The following is a 20959-nucleotide window of genomic DNA, read 5'->3' on the forward strand; positions in this document are numbered from 1 at the left end:
AATTTCAATTTTTTGGGCCATGAAGTTAACGACCAGACAAAATCTCCAGTGACCTCGAGGTTTGAAATGTTTGGCCTCTGCGATATTCAAATATGTGACCTTATGGAAGACATGCACTTATTATATTTTATAATGCCCATTTGGCCAAACTCCCTAGGTATGGACGGCATCTTGTATTGGTTCACAACAATGGAATCCTAGCTATTTGTCTTCCATTTTAGTGTTCCTTTCATACTTTCTTACGGGGCCGACTCAGATTCCTATTCGCTCAAAATCTCCGAAACCTACGAGCTAGGAGAAAGAAAAGTCTTAAAAATGGACCAAATGGGATGGTTATAGATGCACTGCAAATTTATTTATTTTCTGCGCTGATACTTTGCCTTGTAGAATCAATTGGATACAAAAAAAAAAGAAAAAGATTAATGAACGATTGGGATCAATGAACGAGGAGTGCGGCGATTGTAACAACTTGGACGATCTAGAAAGGATAGAGGAACTATACTTGTACTTCTGCTTAATTTTTTTGAATAAATGGTCTAGATTTCCATCGGATATTCCTGAATTAGTTACGATTGTTAACACCCTTTCTTGTCTGCCTTTCGACTTCTTTGTTTGCATAATATGTGTTTGCCAAGTAATGTGCTCTGAAGATCAAAAAAAATCAAAAAAGTAATGTGCTCTGGTCTTTAACCTTCTGATCTGATCTTTGCTTGTAGGCAGTGTTATTTCCTATCAACGCATGCCCAAAACTGGTTGATGCATATGCAACGTTATCGGTCTTGGTTGGTTACGGATAAAATTCCTTTTGGGGGTGGCAGCTTAATTATCGCTATCGGCACCACTTTATGTAACTTATCACCCTCATGTTGCACGCATATTTCCATCAGGACCCCGCATAGTCATCCTTAGCCGGTACGTATGTCTTTTCGATTTCTCATCGGCAACGATTTTCGACGGAATGACTGTTTGTGTATTTGGTCAGTACTAGATGTTTTACTGGATGGATTAAATATATGTTCTTGTTAACATAATAGCAACTTGCGATGGATTCGTTTGTATGTACACTCTAACTGACTTTGTTATCGTCTAATTGTGAATTTCTTGTCATTCTTCAAAAATACGGAGGATGTATCATTAGTTATTTTATTTGTTTTAACGCAAAGTTTTAGTTCACAAAAAGAATGACTTTTATGGCTAGAATAAACAAGGAACCGTTCTAGCGACACAGATCTTTTTTACACAGATTTTATACAGACTTTTTGTGGGGCCACTTTTGGGTCCTAAGCAAATGATCCAATCCGTTAATTAATTTTAAAACATTTTTTCAAGAGACCCCATAAAAAATAAGCTCAATAGAATATGTGTAAGTGCTTAATCTAATGGTCTAATTTTTCATTCAGAATCCCGAATAGAATTCTGAATGAAAAGTTGTAAGATTGGATCAAGTACTTAGACATATATTATTAAGCTGATTTTTTACGGGGTCACTTGAAAAAATATTATAAAATTAATGAATGGGTCGGATTATTTTTTGGGACCCCATAGTGGGCCCCACAAAACATTTGTGAAAAATCTGTGTAAAAAATGTATGTGTCGGAAGCGTTTTCGATAAAGAAGGTGGTAAAGGTCGTAATTTAGATAACAAAGAAATTTAATAAAGTAACTAATTTTCAAACTTTGACTTTAGCAACATTACCCTGTGACTGTGATTTCGCGGCTCCCCTTACTTAGAGAAATTTTTCGGTGCGGGTGGGTATATCCCACGTGGTACCCATTCGGCATATTCGGACCGTCCAATACACTTTTAGACGTCTTGGATTGAAACTCTCTCTCTTTCCTTTGACCCCAACACTTTCTCTCTTATTTTTCTCTCTCCAAATTCGATCCGTCCAGAAACGCAATGGATAGCTCGGATGTATTAAGCGGGCACCATGCACGTGGTAACCACCCGGCGCTGAAAAATTTTCCACTTACTTTAATTCGTGAGTTCCAAGGGTATTTTGCTTACAGAAAGTCTACACACACATACAATCTGTGCACAGATTGTGCACAGATTTTGTTGTGGGGCCCACCACGGGTCCCACACAAATCATTCGAGCCGTTCATTAAATGTAAAATATTTTTTCAAGAGTTCCCGTAAAAAATAATCTCAATCCGATACCTATAGATGCTCGATCCAATCGTATAACTTTTCATTATCCGAAAATCTGAATGAAAAGTTAGATGGTTGGATGAAGCACCTATAGGTATTGGATTGAGCTTATTTTTTACGGGGACCCTTGAAAAAATGTTTTACATTTAATGAACGACTTGGATGATTTGTGTGGGACCCGTGGTGGGCCTCACAACAAAATCTTTGCACAATCTGTGCACAGATTGCTGTGTGTGTAGCATCAGTTCTTTTGCTTAAGACATTCAGTATTTGTACTCTCCTAAAGATTTTGTGGACCTAATTAAGCACCCAATATATTTTGGATTTTTCCTGTTACCATGAAAAAATCACCGACAAAAATTATGGTTTTAGTAAACCTCTACTTAAAATTTCATAAGTTTTTAATGAGTAATTCATTAGGAAAGAATCATAAATTGGAAGTTCAATTTGTATGTTACTAGTTTCATGAGAAAGTATAAACTTCTTTGTCCTTTTCCCAAGAAAACAAATTAAATAGACAACCTCCCATGAATGGGTTGTATGTGCAAGATATTTTCTTTTCTCATCACTTTCGACCATTCTCTAGAGTTCCCTCCATATCAATCAATTGGGGCTAACTCAGTTGATCGGGACTCTTGTATTTTACTAAAAAGTTAGGAGTTCGAATTTTCCTATCTGTGTATGAGTGTTCTTTTCTTTAATTATTGGACTTAGTTGCCTCATGAACTCTCATAATTGATGTAGTGTTCTGAATTTGTACTTTGTACTTCATATATTCTATAAATAGTCTCTTCTATCGATTGAAAAACAAGATACTTCCCTCCATATCAAGTTTCTTTTTACAGTCACTTAAAAAAATTTAATTGAATTATAAAATGCTCTCATGTTCAACGGTGACCTCATTAATGTCGTGGTTACTTAGCAAGAAACACAGAGTTGAGAAAGAAAAATTGAAAACTATGCATGGGTGGCATTTGCGGTGGAGGGGTTGGGTTGACAGTAACACCGTTTGTAAAGTGATATTCCGGTTGATGAAGAAAGTCGAAATATCAGATTTGTAAAGTGACCTCATTAATGCTGTTCTAGTGTTTGTAAGATCAGATTTCCAGAAAATTGGCAGAACCTTAAGCGATTTAGAAGCCTACAGGGGAAAAAAGTGAAAGGTTAAAAAGTTCAAGTAAATAAAAGTAAGGTTACAAGGAGGGAAGTCCTCAAGCTACTAGAACAATTCCCCAAAAAAATTGTAAAATATTTTTAAAAAGGAAAAGGAAGCTCACTGAAGGACGGACAAAGAAGGGGAGAGTGGAGTTCACACATCTATAAATTGCACTCTGCCTCTTCCTTTTTTCCCCTAGAAAATACCCCCACATCTGAAGCGTGTGTGCAGTCCTTGAGTTTCCCATAAAACCCATTGCCCAAAAACCTTGATGAAATCCATGCGGCGTCAAAATCATTCCCACCTAAAGGCTAAAAGTGAGCTTGATAGTTGATAGAAAGACCAAGCATTCCATGAAGGGAAAAATAGCTCCAAGATGTTTCATATGATTTCGCAAGTTCACAAAACATAGTAGAATGTAATATGCTAAAGCCACAACCAATAGGCCACGGGGTTGTCACCCTCGACTCGACTCCAAATTGGAGATGACCAATGCCTCAATAGTCAAATCGAAGCTCTATATGCCCTCTGCATTCTTGCCCAACCAACACAGGGGTAACACGTACTCGTACTTTGTGACTATAATATTACCATCGCAACGTTGAGTTCAACAAACAAACAAATAGCGAACGAAACCAATATTATTGTATCGACCGATTATGAGTCACTTCGCTTTTGATTTATTCTTCCCTGCCTGCTTTCCTATTGAAATTAATGAAAAACATTAGGAATCAACAAACAAACAAACAATAGCGTTATGTATTTTTTAGTTATTATGTGTTATGGATAAAGTTATATAATAAAATCTCCAATCTCCATGAGTGCATTTTCTACTTAGATTAACACCGGTGGATTTCTTGTCATTATTGGTGCATTTCCAGCCTTTGGGATACGAATTTGGCTTCACTTTAACCACTTTCTTAATTAGTTTCATGGTTATAGTCTTCCACGACTTTCTAGTCTGCGCCATTGATTGATGATTGCAAGGTTTGAAGATTGATTCAACTCCAGGAAGACAAAATTGGGAATTGGGTGGGGTACTAGTTGTCGCTGCAAGGGCTTTATGTGTGTGGGGCTCCTGAACTCGTCATCACAATCTAATAGTGTTATAATAAGGATATAATTGATAAGATTTAAAATTATTTGAACGAAATGTACATAATCAATTAATCATGACATTTATATACTAGCAGCTGCAGGCATTACCCATCTAGGTTGTGACAAGTTACTTTTAACAGGACAAGGGGTGGAGAACGAGATGCTATAATTTTCCATATCAAACACATACAAGTCCCTATCGTTTAAAATAAATGCAGTTCTGTTTGACCCTTGATTCCGCTGTTGTTGTTGAGCAAGAAAAGTTGCAAGTAGTCCCACTCAATAAAAATGCTCGATTTCCCAAGCTTTCTACCTTTGTCCATGCCAATCTTGAAAAATCCAACTTGTAAATTTCAACCTCTCTTATCTTCGAAGTCCCTCCCTGGTAATACTTGACCACACCAAACAGCTCCCCACAAGATTCAACTATATCATAGAAAATTTGGAATGCCTCTGGGATTGCTTCGTTTGGTAATTCCTCGGCCCCTAGTTCTATAACAACCAATTTTGATCCAACAACCTTCACTGTCACTAGAGTTCTGCCTGGAGCAAGCCTGTAAATCTTCCTTCCGCACACGGTAGCTTGTCCGAAAACTTCCCGCTCAGATCTCAAGTATTGTTCGGTCCACTTGCTTTCGCCAAGCCAAAGAAAGAGGGCATGACTTTCGGTCATCAGAATGACGACACATTCAGGATCAGTCGGGAGTGCTGGCAGAATGTAAGTGTCGAACGAAAGGGCTGGTGGCAGCTCTGGAAGCATGATTTTCTCTATAGAAACAGGATTCAATAGAAAGCAGTCATCAGATGTAAAATCAAACAATACTAGCCATCCGTGAGCACAAGTACAAATTCTCTTGTTCAGCATCTTTGGGATGCTCACCACGGCGTAGTGATCTTGTGCTATGTCGACTAAAGTTTGAGTGGAGTAGCCTTGACCGTTTCTCTCCATGGTTGATGACATGCCGAGGATGCGGAATAGGAAATGTTGTTGTTGCCATTGCCATTGCCATTGCCATTTAAAAAATTGTCTTTTCCGCCTGCTAAAGAGACAGAATCAGTGAATTAAAATTTGTTTGCCAAACACTGAAAGTAATTGCACATTTATTTTGTTCACTCATCGGGAGACTATGGTGGTCTCCTGTTCAAGTGAACGTATACCCTGTGCACAAATTGGTTTATATAGTACTTCAAAGAAGTTGAATAACATCTAATGTCGTGTAATTAAACTCGTGCCATTCTCTCTTTTCTTCATATATCTAGTCTCTCCCGAAAACTGAAAAATTGTGTAAAGTTACGAATTTTGCTGGATGATTGTGAATTAGAAAACAAAAAATTACAATGACCCAAAAGTTTTTTGCATCTATAATGTGGTCCGAAAGAATTTAATTGGTCCCATTGTCTACCTAACATGCGCGCAGCATCTTCGTACTACCGATTAATTTTGAAATTATCGAATCTTACAATTTATTAACGCTAAAACTCGAACCCAAATAGTATCACAACATCAAATCATAACCACGCGAATTAGAACAGTTGTGCTCAACCCTTAAACCAATCACAGAGAGAGAGAGTCTCCAAAGGGAAGAACTTCAATTTCAACGGTTTAGACCATGTTCTACTAAGTAAAATAAGTACTTATTTTTTAACTTATTAAATTAGACATTGGTTTTGTTTGGTTTGGTTTTTGATTCTTTGAATGAAATTTTTGAAAGTAATGAGTGAAAAGAGACAAAGAAAAATTATTGAATTGGTTCTGTTTGGTAATTAATTTTGATACTAGGTTTTGGTAATTGCTTTTCACACCCCTCTTTCATAATTACACTTGTTTTTTTGTCATCTTGTGATGTGCATTTACAATATTATCCCCCCAAGTGTAATAGAATTTACTCGTGAAAGGCTAATTAATCATGTAAATTCACATATAATAAGACAAAAAAAATGAGGGTGGGGGTTGGTTACCTCTTTATTTTCCTTGAGAGACGGGTTGCTCAAGTGCGGAGCCCAGCCAATGGTTTTATATAGTATATATGTATGAGAAATCCTATCCTATCGGAACTAGGAAACCTTTATCTTTGGTAATTAATTTTGGGGGTGACTATTCGCAGCCTCATATTTTTTCCCTTAACCCACTACATTTCGGCAAATAGTTGTTGAAAATAATCATACATAACATTTTGGTAAATAACTGTTGAAAATAAAATTATATTTTGGTAACTACATGTCGAAAATATGTTCAACCTTCGGTAAACAATTGCCGAACATACATTTTCAGTAAATAACTATTGAAAAAAATATTATATTGCAGTAATTGTATGCTGAAAATGTATCTCAATTTCGGTAACTAACTGTCGAGTATAATTGAAAATTTTTAACAAACTAAGGGAGAAAATACAGGACTGCGAATAGTCACCCCCAATATTTGACTAGTGTGAAGAGGGGGGTTTCACTCAATAAAAAAATGAGGGTGATTATCAAAAAGAGGAGTGTGAAATTCGCGAAGAGATAAGTTTGCATACTAATCCAAAAGAGATACATACTCGAGTCCAGAGCACACGGAAATATATAGAGAAAACTTTGAATATTATAGATGAAAAAGTTTAATAATTGAATAGGTTACAACCCTTTTTACAAGCGCCATTAAAGAAAAGATATTTTCTAATTAATTAAAATAAACTTTTAATTCTTGTAGACCTATAATCCTAATAAAGGTAAAAATCAAATCGAATACGAAATGTTAATAATTCTAACTTAAACAAAAATATTACTAGTCAAAATCTTGTTCTAAAGCAATAAAATAAAAATATAGAAACTCCTCACTTTTGTCCTACATCAATACTCTATTTTTAATAAAATTTTAACATAAAAAATAACAATATTTTCTTTGATTTACTCAGTTTTTTATTGGCGAAACTTTTTCATCGTAATAATAATAGAATAGTTATAAAGATGAAGAACTGTGATAATCACTATTCTTACCTTTTTGAGTTGGAAAGGGAAAAGGAGAATAGGAAACAGAATAAACATCGGAACTGAACAAACAATTTGGAAAAAGAGGGAAACTTATTTACGGAGCACTTATATATATATATATATACAAAAAAGATATAGTGAGAGAGTACAATTCTATTCCTGACTCAACGTAAGGAAAAATATATTGGGGACCGTGCTAAGAGAAAGGGAGTGGTTCCGAATGAAGGAGGTAATCTCTAGTCTTAGTTAATTGCAGATTTTCTTCTTCTAATCCTGTATCCTTGCATGATTTTGTTGATAGTAAAAAATTGCGACTCGTACGTCAAAGCTTCAATTATTTGTTCTTCCGAATCTCGTGATTTGAGATTACGTGGGTTTATGGTTTGAACAAAATTCACAGCACAGATATACACATGGACTATATTTTGTGCTCTTTTTTTTTTAAAAAAAAATTTCCTATGCTTACCATTCCTTTTTTTCTTTTATTGTTGGGTAATACAACTAACAAACCTCTCAAACACCCCACGTAATTGCACAATCTATGTTAACGATTGCAATGATTAATTTTGTAGGTTTCAACATGCATATTACTTGTGCCAAAAATCAGTTCAATCAAACTTTGGTAGCAATTGGAAAATTTTGAATTTGTCTCGGGAAAAATAGATAGTTATAATTCTCGCCGTTCGTCAATTGATTTGAATCATGCACTTATGGATGTCTGATCAATCTGAGTTTTTGCGCAAGTTATAATATGCGTTTTGCATGAATCTTTTGTGTATTACTTCTACAAAATAAACAACATGAATCACTAAAATAGATTGTTTTACCGCATGTCATCAGTTGGTGCGTTTGAAATAGAGTGAACGTAGCATGACTCATTGGAGATTCAAGTATTTCGATATCTACTTACCTAGCTAGCCACTGGCAATTTCTAAAGAGATCGTAAAGCTAATTGTTGAATTTTTTTTCCTTTAATTAGTTTACCATTGCGAACTCCAGAAAGAAAGTTCATTCTCTTAGTTTTTCTATCATTTATTGTAGGAGATGGGAATGGATGGGAAGTTATTAGGGCAGAAGACGCCAGAGCTAGAGGAGACATCCGTGGAAGAGCAGATCAGAGATTGGACTGCTCTTCCAACTGAGATTTTGAGCTTGTTCTTATCACGTCTCTTTCTTGGTGACTACGAAAGGTTTCGTATCGTCTGCAAGAAATGGAAGTTAGTTCCTTCCTTACCAGTGCCATGTCCAACTCAATGCCCAATTCCCCAATCTCAGTGGCTCATGCTTTACCGCGGATTGAAAAAAATGGAACTGAATTTTTTCCACCCGTTGTACAAAGACACTTACCGGATGGACATTCCTGAGTTATCTGGTGCATTGCTTCGCTGCTCCAAGGATGGTTGGTTGCTTATGTCTAGAGGCAAACACTCTGTCTTCTTCTTTAACCCCTTCACCAAAGGCAAAATTGACCTCCCGAATCTACCTCACCACTACAATTTCAATGCTATATCCTTCTCTTGTGCTCCAACCTCCTCGGAATGCCTGGTCTTTGGTATATATGCCTTTTTTGACCACGTTAGATTTTCAGCCATTTCTCGGGGTGAGGAAAAGTGGACTGGGGATCAGATTAAAGGCGAACATGATTTTCACCATTCTCACACCAATCCAGTTTTCTACAATGAACTTGTTTACTGTTTGGGTGAAGATGGTACCTTGGGGGTGTTTAATCCAAAGGATTTTTGCTGGAAAACTATTCAAAACCCTGAGAAAATCCGCCATTTTCTATACGAAAGTTATTTGATGGAGTGTGATGGGAAGCTATTGGCAGTGTTTGTGGGGAAAAAAGGAAGAGGGGTTTCTGTTTACACTCTAGATGATTCAAAGATGGCTTGGGAAAGAGTACGTGATTTGGGCAGTAAAATGTTGTTTGTGAGTCATGCGGTATCTTTTTCAGCCACCAAAGTAGTAGAGGGAATGCAGAACAAGATATATTTTCCGAGATTTCTTGGGAAGGATGGCGTATTCTTCTCTCTAGCAACCCACCGGTATGAATCTTTTGGGAGTACTCGCCTCTCTAGAAAGGACTTTGACGGAATGGAGGAATCGCTACACTGCTGTTGGATTGAGCCAAGAACTGAAATATATTGCGAAGGAGAGCTTAACTGGCTATCGGCAGTGGGATGATCAAGAGAGAGTACCTTTTATTTTTCACATGGGCAAAAATTCGGTTGGTTTTATGGAATACAAAAATTTGTAGGCCAATCAAGTTTGACGTGTTAATTCTTGGGCATAGGCTCCATAGAACAGTAGTTTATAAAACGACATCTGCAATTTGTAGAATAGTATCATATATGCTTGCTCACCTATTTTTGATTAACCATGTTTTGATTAGTCGCCTGGTACGTTCTTGGTCTCGGGGTAATTTTTCCCATTATCAAAGTGGAAACTTATCAGTTGTGCCATTGCACAGAAATTGTGCACATATGATTTTTGAGGGCCCGGCCACCTCAAATCCCACAAAAGTTGGGTCTATGAAAATGATCAAAACTGCTTATTTTTTTAAAATACTGTTTTGAGTTCATGAAAAAAATCAGTTCAATTAGATATAAGTGTTTTATTTAGAATTCTTAGGACGAATGTTACGCCTTAATTAAGAATTCTGAAAAAACATAAACCTATATATGATATGATTGAGCTCTGCTGGGAAAATTGCGTGAGAAATACATTCCTAGAAAAATTAAAGTTAGTTGAAGACTTGAAGTAAAGGAAAATAATTTTTTTTTCGTGTATGTTCTCTGGACAAGGAATATTGCAAGAAAATCAAAAATTTCCTTTTGGCAAAACTTATTTTGCAGAAAAGTATTTTCCAGCGAGAAAGTTAAAGTTGTAGGTCATACAACTTTTTTGGCAACTGTTGTTTGTCCAAAAAAATATATTTCTTGGGAACTAAACACTCAAAAAGTTAGAAAAGCTAATTTTCACATCTTTTCCCGTGCAACTAGTCGGGGCCATGGAACTCTAATTTTGAACCTAAATTTGGGGGCTTAAGCCAACTGCCTTGTGCGTCTCAACTCATATGCTAATCCTGATTTTCAGGAATATAGTAGTCCGATAAAAAACATAAGCTGAGAACACCCTTTTTTTTCTAGGATATCAATATCCCAGTAACTAGAGTTAGTAAAATACGGCTAATCATCAAACGGAGTCTTAATTTCAGCTTAAATTCTGGCCTGTATCAACTGGCGCGACTATTTTCAAGTTTATTTTTCTGGGTACTCTAGCTAGTAGCAACTCCTATTGGCTTGTTTCACCAAGTCAGCTGGTCAAGAATTTACGGTCAATATTTTCTTGCATTGCATTGGGCTTCCCGGGAACGGGTCATATTTGTTTTCTCCCCTGTTTAGAGCCCACAAATAACGGTTGCGAGGAGGACTAGGAGAGAAAAAGGATAGGAAAAATAACGGCCCCAGAACGTGTTTTGATAATTAATACCCGCCAAGAACATGCTGAGAACATTTGAGAATATTTGTTAATGCTGAAAATATCTTTGGAGGGTATTAATTATCAAACACGTCCTTGGCCGTCATTTTCCCAAACAGTAAAGCTACAGTTCCCGGCCGGGGAATTCCTATCGGAATCCTGATGCCCCGCCGGGCCCACTCTGGCCACCGGACGGCTGATCAAAGCCGTCCAAAAATTCTAAAAAAAAAATCCGAGTGGGCCTACGCGAGAATCAACGGCATTCGACATGTTTAGGTGGCCGATCCAAACACTCCATTTTTTTATGTATATATATATACACAAATATACACATAAAAAATGGAGTGTTTGGATTGGCCACCTAAACACGTTGAATGCCGTTGATTCTCGCGTAGGCCCACTCGGATTTTTTTTTTAGAATTTTTGAATGGCTCCGATCAGCCGTCCGGTGGCCGGAGTGGGCCAGGCGGGACGTCAGAATTCCGATCGGGAAAATGGGTCGGGAAGTGTAGACTTTCTGTTTCCCACAAGGATATAAAGGCGAGGTGTGATTGTATTAAATCCAAGGATGCACACCGGGTCCGTCCAGCTCGTTCAATCTAGTCCGGGTTTTTAAGGATTTGAACGTGTATTTAGGCCCATCGAATTGGGTTGGGTTGGATTTTAAGTACGTTTAATTAAAGGGATGGACATGAGAAAAGCTCTTAAAAACAATCCCGACCTGACCCGACCTAATAATGAAAATGATGAGCATTGTATATTTATGTTATTAAAAAATACTATTAAGAAGGAAAATAAAAGCTAAGTACTATATATATAGTACCCTTTTTTTTAATGCATACATACACGTATAGTCCTTGGGCTTTCATATACCTATAATTATTCTGGTTGTAAACTCTGCTTTAAAATAGCATGGATAATTAATTGATACTTAGAAAAATAAATAGGCTAGTGGGACAGGTTTAAACAATAAAAGTTTACGAGGATCGGGCTTGAAAATATTAAATAAAGCCCAATTATTAATGGATTGGACTTTGGCATGTACAAGTCTCGTTATTATCAATTACAATCCCGTCCTACCTCGCCGTATGTGCAATCCTAAATTTAAATGAGTGGTTATTCAGGGACCGTTCGACTAAATCAGCCAAGTGGCTTATTTTTTTGTTTTTATTCTATTTTTTTTACATTTGTTAGTTTTTCGTTAATTTTTTGGGAATTATTACTTTTTCATGACGAAAGGAATCTAAAATGTAAAAAATTATGATTGAAACTTAATTTTTTTGAATAAAGACGAAAAAATTGGCTTATTGACTTATTTTATTTTTTTCTTTATTCAAAAAAAAAAGGTTTTGATCGTAATTTTTTACTTTTTAGATTCCTTTCGTCACGACGAAGCAATAGTCCCCAAAAGATAAAAAAATAAGCCACTTGGCTTATTTAGCTGAACGGCTCCCCAGTATCACTAAGGCACCATGCGGCTGTTCTTCTCGCCTCTCCCCACCATATAAGTACTCATATATTTCGTGGAGTTGACACACTTTTACGGGTACACAAACTTAGGTTTGACATACCTTAGGGCGCAACCCAGTTGGTTCGATTTCTATGGATAGGAGATCAACCCATTGTGGTAGTATTAACTTCTAATATCTCTTACTAATCTCCACTATACAATGTTGTGGTAATATTAACTTGAGAAATGCTAGGTGCAAAGAAAATGGATCAAGAAAAGATTTTTAAAGTGTACATGAACGGTTCAGATGCATTGCACAATGAACCTGAGCCATTCATGCACACTTTAAGGGTATTTTTTTTGTCCATTTTTTTTGTCCCTAGCACTCCTCTTTTTTTTTTGAAAGGCCCTAGCACTCCTCTTAGAAGTTAATGTATACTAATGTTGATAAAAAAAAAAAAAAAACAACTTAGGTTGGACTTTAATTGCCGGTTGGTGGCTTCGCGAACAGAAATGCTAGAGGTACCGAAAATGGGGGAGAGATTTTGGACCGACGGCCGCCGGCGGGCCGTCTCCGGCCACCGGACGGCCGATCCGAGCCGTCCAAAAATTCTAAAAAAAAAAACCGAGGGGCCCTTCACGGGAATCAACGTTATCCGAGGTGTGTAGGGTGCTTGATCGGAGCACCCCTTTTCGTGTGTATACTCTAGCAACACTCCTTCGCGAAACACGTTGCGGCCCAACAAAGAGCCTTGAGGAGCACCCAATCCTGAGGAGCACCCAATAAAATCTCAGAAGTTAAAAAGTTACTCCGTACCCTTAATTAATTACAAAGCCCTCTGACAAAGTTGTCTTCTATCTCTCATCGTGTCTATCGAGAAACCCAGCCGCCCATCGTGGTTGATCTCCGAACTGGGTTGGGTTTGATGAGAGAGAGAGAGAGAGAGAGACAGAGCGGGGGGCAAAGAGTCGACCCAAATACCTCAGATCGGTGCAAAAAAGTTTCGACTTGTACCAATTTCCTTCACAGATCCTTGTAAAAAAGGAGGTTTGGCTTCTTTTCGTTGCCGTTGTTGTTGTTGTTGTCGTCGTCGTCGTCGTCTGTATATCTAATATCTATGTTTTTTACGTGAAAAATCAAGATGAAAGACAGAGTCAACCAAGCCACATCTTTTGTTTTCATATTGAGTTCTGATATTTGGAGGAATCGTTGGGACGATGATTCGAGATCGGGATCGGCTTTGGCTTCGGCAGCGAACAAGGAGAGTTTTTTTGGGATCTCACTGTGATTATCCCTCCCCATCTCTGATTGAATCGAACAACTTTTTGGCGAAATCGTTCAATGATAGATCTTTGCGAACATCATTAATACAGAAAATTGTAAGTTCCAGTTATTTTCATCTGATTCTTTTCTTTTGGTACATATACGTACACCCATAGATAAAAAAATTTGTTTTTTTGTGCAGGTTCTCTACTTTGTGATATAAATTGGGACTTTTTTTGCGGGTTCTCAACTCGTGCGTCTCTCGATTGTGATAAAGAAAATTTGGGGGTTTTCGATTGCGGTTTGAATTCTGATTTTACTGGTCTGAATGAGCTTTTGCTCGATTGTGATACAAATTTGGGATTTATGTTTGCCGGTTGAGTTCTGCTTTTACTAGTCCGAACTCTCTCAACTAATGCTTTTCTTGAAACTAGAAAAGCACACAAACTCATGGTAGTTGTAACATCTACTCGGTCATCTCATTGAAACTAGAACACCCTTTCTTCCGAACAACACTGTTACAGCAAATTGTAAGTTCCTGTTATTTGTTATTTTCATGAACTTTTTATTTTGATTCTTTTCTTTGTGTACATTTATGTACACCCGTAGATAAAAGAAGTTGTTTTTTTGTGTGTGCAGGTTCTTAACCTTTGTGATAAAAATTGGGACTTTTTGTTTGCCGGTTCTCAACAATAATTGGTGGGTTTTTGTTTGCCGTTTGAGTTCTGATTTTACTGGTCTGAATGAGCTTTGCTTGGTTGTGATATAAATTTGGGATTTATGAGTTCTGATTTTACCAGTCCGAACTCTCTCAACTAGTGTTTTGCTTGATTTGGGTAAAAATTGGAGATTTTTGTTTGCGGGGCTGAGTTTTTGATTTTACTGCTTTGAATTTTCTCTCTTGGATTTGCAGGTGGGCAATTTGGTTCTTTTGGGCTATATAAGTGTGCTTGATTGACGGTGAGAATCTGATTGGGCTTTGAGGTTGACGGTGGTTGGGCTGTTGGTGGGTTGGAGGTAGAGGAGAAGGTGAAATAAAAAAGAAGAAGAAGAGTTTATTAACATGTTTGCTTGTTTGTGTTTTATGATAAACTTTATCAAAACATGTTTTTCGCTTTCATTTTTAACGGAAATAAACATAATCACGTTTTAACAGTTTCTCATCAACAAAATACACAAAGAGGTTACCTAATGCACCCTAAGTTGGTTCTCTTTCCTTCTGGCCGGGGGTGGGAATTTGTTGCTATAAGCTTTTATGCACCTACCTATTGAAATGCGATCACCGATTTTGATGAACTGTAATAAAAAAATGGAATTGGAAAATAATAGGAAAGCACTGTAAAAGTAAATAGGAACTATTAAATGGACCTCCTTCCGTGATCCAAATATTCAAATAATTGGATTGTTCTATTGCTTTTCCGAAAATTGTTGTAGTCAAATATGACAGAGTAAGTTGGTTGTGAATTTGTCATCTTTATTGACGTTTTTCAATTACCTTTTTTGTTAAAACAAGCCAGTGTACTCCGCTGTGGTTCAATAACCTTGATCGTGGAGGCTGAAGGTCGGCTCAATTGAAGGAGATGGAGTGCCTAATGAAGCTGTGCCCCGCTCTCTTACGACTTCAACCTCCGGCTGCCACTGTGGCCCTCAGCAGAGGAGGCCTATGATCAGATCATGATCATTTGGGACAAGGCTGAAGTAATCAAGGTCAGCGACAATGCACTTGAACATCTTGCAGTTCCTTGTGGTGACAAGGGATGCAGATATTGTACTAAGGTAAGTCACAATATCTCTTTTCTTAATATAATACTTGTCCTTTAGCTGTAACAGTACTTGAATTTTAATTTGCTTATAATTTGATTCTGAGAACTGAATTCCCAATATGGACGCTTTTCTCCATATACATCCTTAGAAGACGTGCACATTTGTAATACAATGCAAAGCAACCAAAATGTGAACATACTACAACTGATATTGAAACCACATCCATCTCAATTTTTCAAAAAGTACTGCAGACTCTCTTGCACTGTGCTTAATCTGAAAACTAGATAAAACTGAATCCTAAAAAGTTCCAACATAACTTGCAGAAACCTATGAAAAAGTTCCAACATAAGAAAAGAAAAGGCATCATGCTGCGCTCTGCTTCTTAAGCTTCGCTCCTGCTCTCTGCAAAGTCACATTTACAAAATATATATCAAATCACAAATGAAACATAGGCTTTCCAGGTTCAACCCCTAATCCATGTGCTAGATACTTGAGATATTCTTTAATGCATTCAAGAAGATTATGAAATTGTGCAACTCTAACCAACAAAACCAACAGTTACAGTTACTAGGTTTCAATAAAGGGAGTTAGTCAAACGAGCAAACCAAACCAAACCAAACCGAGCCTTATGTCCCAATCACTTGGGGTCGGCTACATGAATCCGTTTCCTCCATCGAACTCTTTCAAGAGCCACTTGTTAAGTTAGTCAAACGAGCAGAAAAAAAAATAAAAATAAAAAAATAAAAAATAAAAAAAAAAGAACAAAAGTATGCATTTGTAGAGTATTCACTGTTAGAGTATACACACCGCAACAACGGTTGTTTTATGAAGAAGGCCCCAACAATCTATATGGAAACTATGTACAAAATGGCATAGTGGCTCCTGTCGTCATATCAACAAGCCACAAATGGTGAAAGAAACTCAATTTCCTAGTTTCCTCACTACAGGGGTCCTTTCTACTAGTCAACCTACACGTGTAGGTGGCTAAATAAGGTCAGCAGAAAGTGAATGCATATTCAAGATGTTCGTATAAGCAATTCCATAGTAAAACTAGAACATAGAAAATACTATTATGCTTTTCTAACATTACAGTTGTTATTTTGTGATTTTCCATTTGTCTCCCACCAAAAATGAGTTATTTTGCCTTTTAGCGAGAGGTATTTTCTGTTTGTGGGGGGTTATTTTCGTATTTTCAACTGGGACTCCTGGGGTGATTAAGACGTGTGAACAGCTGCACATGTTTTCTACTTTTCCCTCATGTACCATACATAGCCACATACCCTTTTCTACTCCTTTTTGTCTCTCTCTTGTTCCGTCTTTTACATGAATCAATGGCAGATGCTGAGATGGGGTAAACAGAGGCATTCGGCGTTCGCTTTCCAGGCAGAGATCGACCAACTTCTAAGCCTTAACATCAACACTTTCTGCTACACCGTCATGCTGGAGGAGATCGTGATGATGATTTCCGATGGCAACTCCCACATCGATCTGAATGGTTGGTTTCTCTCGCTCTCTCTCTCTCTCAGATCTCTATCTTTTTTCTAAAGCTTGGTTTCTCGGGGTTTCATAGTCATAGTATGGATTGAGAAGAACTGTGGTATTTTCCTGATGCTTGGTTACTCGCACTCCCTGTAGAAGCTATTTGTGCCACTGTTATGGTGAAATAGGAAGCTACTTGTTAACTCTTTCTTTCATTAACAGGCAAAATGGAATACTTTCTAGGGTATGGTTGAAGTTGGTTGAAGGTGAACTTATCCGTTATACTGACAGTATGTATGGACAGGATGCGATGTGACTTTGTTTAGGTTCCAGATATTACACATTTGATCCCATTTTGAGCTTTCAAAATCATATTTTGACCCCATATGTATCTATGAACTCCAAAAGTCGTTGGGCGCTAGTTGGGTGGTTAGGCACCGCCTGGCACCTAGGCTCAAGGACTAATTCGGCACCTAGAGTCGGGGTTTTAAAAAAAGAAAAGATACTCTCCACCCCATCCCCAATTTTGAACTATTAGAACAACATAAGTAGAACAAAACCTTACATAACATTACTATCACATAGAGACATGGAAATTAAGGACTCCTACATAACTAGTTAATCCATAATGCAAATTTTCATTTTCATAGTTCAAACCAAAAGTCTACTAGATAACTAGTCAATCTATAACGCAAAGTTCATATTTCATAGTTCAAACTAAATGAAACCAAGTAGTACCAAATAAATAGTCAATTAAAACGTTCAATGCTCAAACTTCAAAACAAAATAAAACTAAGTAGTATGAAATTACTAGTCAATTGCCCCTCAACTTCTTCTCTATGTCCCTCCAAAACCCCTTTTGTATATTCCCGCAACAGCTAACCCTGATAAATTTGAAAAATAACGTATTCAACCGTGATTAATCTTGCCTATCCGCCTAGCCAATTGGTTGCCGCGTAATCCTGCTCAGCCCCCTAATCCCACCCAGCCGCCTAGCCTATAAGTTGCTGATTAATTCGTCTTAGCTGCCTAATCCTGCCTAGTTGCCTATCCAATTAATTGCTGCCTAGCCAATTAATCGCAGACTAATTCAGCCTAGCGGCCGACTAATCGTCTCGGCGCCTAATTCAACACCTAGGCCCCTGGTCGAGGTGGCCGCCTAGGCTGATTTTTAGAACATTGCTTGCCTTGCATTGATGCCTGCACGTGCAACATCCTTGATCTAACATCATCGTTGAGGTAGAACTCTCTCCGTGTCACATGCGTGGGACACGTGTCTGACACGCCACTTGGTGTGTCCAATAATTTAATTTAATTTTTGGAGGTTGACATGGGTGGATTGAGCCTAGCTTGAGCCAACGCCTGAATTTTTGATAGATTGAGCCACCCTTCCACTTAAGTTGCTGAAGTTCTGTTTATGAAATACCTTCAACATTGATTTCAGTCTTCTATCTACTATCCATCATCCAAAAATTGTAGAATTTATAAGGGCAAGCCTTGAACTTATTCGGTAATACAGTTAATACTGAAGTACAATGATCATAAATGCCGGGAGCATGACACACTGCCTCTGAATCCCTGAACAAGTCAAGCCAAGCATTATTGATAAGGACTTTGTTCAAACAACTTTTGTTGCTACCATCACCACCCCTCTTATTGGATCAAGTGTTCCAAAACCCTTTAGTAGGCATCTCCTGCATATTAATATCCTCAATGCAGCCATTGAAGTCAGCAGACGCTCTGCTATCAAAACCATGATGCCTTTCATCAGGTCTCCTAACCACATTGAAGTCACCCATATGAACCCCAGCAGTAGAACCAAGAGAGAACAGAGACCGCATACCCTCCACAAACTAACCCTTTGACTTGCCTGATTAAACCCATAAACCACAGAAACAGAGAAACATTTATGCTCAGCCAAAACCTCAGCAGAAGACACAATCATTTGAGGAGAACAAAACTCAACAAGAGACATCCAGAACTTGAGGGTCCCACCCCACTATAATCCTAGCAGTAGATGAGTCACTGAGATTGTAATTTGTGAACATACTGCCAATGCACAGGAAAACACCTAGAATTAGAATTAGGAAAATTTTCCAACCTAATTTTAGCTTCAATAATGCCAAAAAGGACAATTTATTCAACGTAATGAACGAACAAACCTCTTGTTTCAGGGGATCTTTGAGGCCCCTAATATACCAAGAGAACCTGGTCATTTAACCCCTTTGGATTTGACCCCACCACCACCATTACCTTTCTTCTTACCCCTACCCGGGGAACATTCACAGGAGAGAGCTGTTCTTGTGCCACAGGAGCAACAGAATCCAACTCTATCTCATGCACGTGAAACGAGTAAGGAGGACCAGTATCCAGAACAGGATCAGCTACATCCTCATCTGCATCACAAATTAAAGGGGAAAATTGATTCCTTAACAACCCACCAGTCACAGCCAGCCACAGGACTAGGAACAAAGCCAATCTCACCCAAATCATCCCCAAAAGGCAAAACACTTGTACCCAAAGGAGGCTTTACACCCACCACATTGAGAGACCCACCGTACTGATTCACCACCTCATCAATAGCTGCCCCATCACAAATCTGAATTTTAGATAATGCCTGACCAGTCATCATCTTGGGAGATCTTGACTTCCCTCCAGGACTCCCAATTGGCACACCATTACCAGAGGTAACCCCAACAGGAGCAGAAACCACAGGAATAGAATCCACCACAGTAGCAATAAGAGGACTAGAAGCCTTAGGAGAAGCTGGTGTCGATCATCCTCTTAGGAGAGCTTGACTTATGTATAGGATTTCCAATAGGCACACCATTATCAGAAGAAGCACCATCAGAAGTAGAACCCATCGGAACAGAATACCCAACAGCAGCAACAGGAGGACTAGCAGCCTTGGGAATAACAGGACAATGAACCTCAGCATGCCTAATAACCTTACAGCAATCAACAGTCATACTAGGGCTAGAAACATGCATGAATCGATCAATTCCAAGAGTAGGATCTACACCAGGTTCAACGACTCCACTAACAGCATGAATTGATCGCAGAGAAGTTTCAGCAACAGTATTATTCACAGGAACGAAAGCATTAGGGTTTTTAGGAGTTTTTCCATTTTTAGGGGTTTTTTCTATCAACGAAGAACGTAGAACAAGAAAATCGTCTACCAGATCCATCAAAGAACTCGGAAATCAGTAAAGCATCAACTACGAAATTTGCAGAATGCCATGGAATTTAAGCAAGAGAAGAAGAAATCGATCCAGAAGTACAAGAGCAGACTTCCCCTGCCAGACCCCTCATTGTCATTCTGTAAAGTTGTAAGACTGATGACTATGAAAGATCCTAATACTTATTTACAGACTAAGACACATCTCTATCCCTTAAGCACATTGAGACATCTGTAGAATGAAGTCCTGTTCTGTTATTTGTATTCCGACATTGATCATTTTCTGTGGCTTGTGTTTTCTAGTTTTCTATTCAAATGGAAAACTAAAGTATTTGGGTATTTGAACCAGCTGTGTGGGACGTAAGAGCTTTCCTTAAAGCTTTCCCCTCTCCTCTTACCTCTTTGTGAACGACGTGGAAAAGGGGATCGGGGATCCCCTCTCCTCTTTAGAGCTCACTTCTGGGAAGTTTACATTGCATCCTATATGCCAATATCTGGGTGTTAACTATATTTGCATTGCTGATGGTCTTTTTACCCTCTGCTCTTCCCATCGAAGGTGGAAGCAGTTGCTTGCCGAGAAGCAATTCAATGGGCACAGCAGAACAATGCAATCCACCATTCGTCTCCAAATTAGAATCATCCATCCAACCGGTTGTCGTAGAGATTGAATCGTTACTTATTTAATTACTTCCAAACTGTATTCACTACTAAAGTTGATTGTTGTAATGTTAAACCTTCCCAATTCCCATATATTGGTCGTAGGGCCTTGCGAAGCTTGTGATAGTTCTTGTTTGTGTTTCTATTTGTGCAAGATGCGTTTCCTCAAAAAATGAAAACTAAACAACAAAAATACTGTAGATCCTTACACACCACCAATTGAGAGTGAAAAGAAACGAGAACAAAACCTTTCCTTTACTTCTTTGTCTTCTTGTTCGCCGCCACTTTCTCATCCGTACCTTTTTCCTTTT

At 38.1% G+C, this 20959-nt stretch overlaps 2 protein-coding genes across 4 annotated transcripts; both read left to right on the plus strand.

Moving 5' to 3' along the window:
- Nucleotides 1-8421: 8421 nt before the first annotated feature.
- On the plus strand, nt 8422-9663 carry LOC131335328 (F-box/kelch-repeat protein At1g57790-like). Its single transcript, XM_058370639.1, has one exon. The coding sequence runs from the start codon at nt 8427-8429 to the stop codon at nt 9558-9560; it is 1134 nt and encodes a 377-aa protein (XP_058226622.1). The 5' UTR covers nt 8422-8426; the 3' UTR covers nt 9561-9663.
- Nucleotides 9664-13101: 3438 nt separating this feature from the next.
- Nucleotides 13102-20774, plus strand: LOC131335329 (uncharacterized). Of its 3 annotated transcripts, XR_009202496.1 has the most exons (7): nt 13102-13354; nt 13449-13686; nt 13773-14100; nt 14210-14269; nt 14484-15346; nt 16673-16829; nt 20341-20774. XR_009202496.1 is itself a non-coding variant. In XM_058370640.1 (6 exons), the coding sequence occupies exons 4-6, from the start codon at nt 15245-15247 to the stop codon at nt 20673-20675; spliced, it is 387 nt and encodes a 128-aa protein (XP_058226623.1). In that variant the 5' UTR covers nt 13164-13686; nt 13773-14100; nt 14210-14269; nt 14484-15244; the 3' UTR covers nt 20676-20774. The 3 variants fall into 3 exon arrangements, 2 of the variants coding, with proteins under 2 accessions (XP_058226623.1, XP_058226624.1); XM_058370640.1 differs by having other exon boundaries at nt 13164-13686; nt 20548-20774; XM_058370641.1 differs by having other exon boundaries at nt 13171-13686; nt 14210-15346.
- Nucleotides 20775-20959: the final 185 nt, after the last annotated feature.

Source organism: Rhododendron vialii, chromosome 8a, assembly GCF_030253575.1.
Source record: "Rhododendron vialii isolate Sample 1 chromosome 8a, ASM3025357v1".
Classification (NCBI taxonomy): Eukaryota; Viridiplantae; Streptophyta; class Magnoliopsida; order Ericales; family Ericaceae; genus Rhododendron; species Rhododendron vialii.

Bases quoted from the DNA above. Each gene is read 5' to 3' on its own strand.
- LOC131335328 (XM_058370639.1), top strand. From the start codon at position 8,427: ATGGATGGGAAGTTATTAGGGCAGAAGACGCCAGAGCTAGAGGAGACA.
- LOC131335329 (XM_058370640.1), top strand. From the start codon at position 15,245: ATGATCATTTGGGACAAGGCTGAAGTAATCAAGGTCAGCGACAATGCA. The intron at 15,347-16,672 runs GTAAGTCACAAT...AATCAATGGCAG, and splicing joins GATGCAGATATTGTACTAAG to ATGCTGAGATGGGGTAAACA. The intron at 16,830-20,547 runs GTTGGTTTCTCT...TTCCCATCGAAG, and splicing joins CTCCCACATCGATCTGAATG to GTGGAAGCAGTTGCTTGCCG.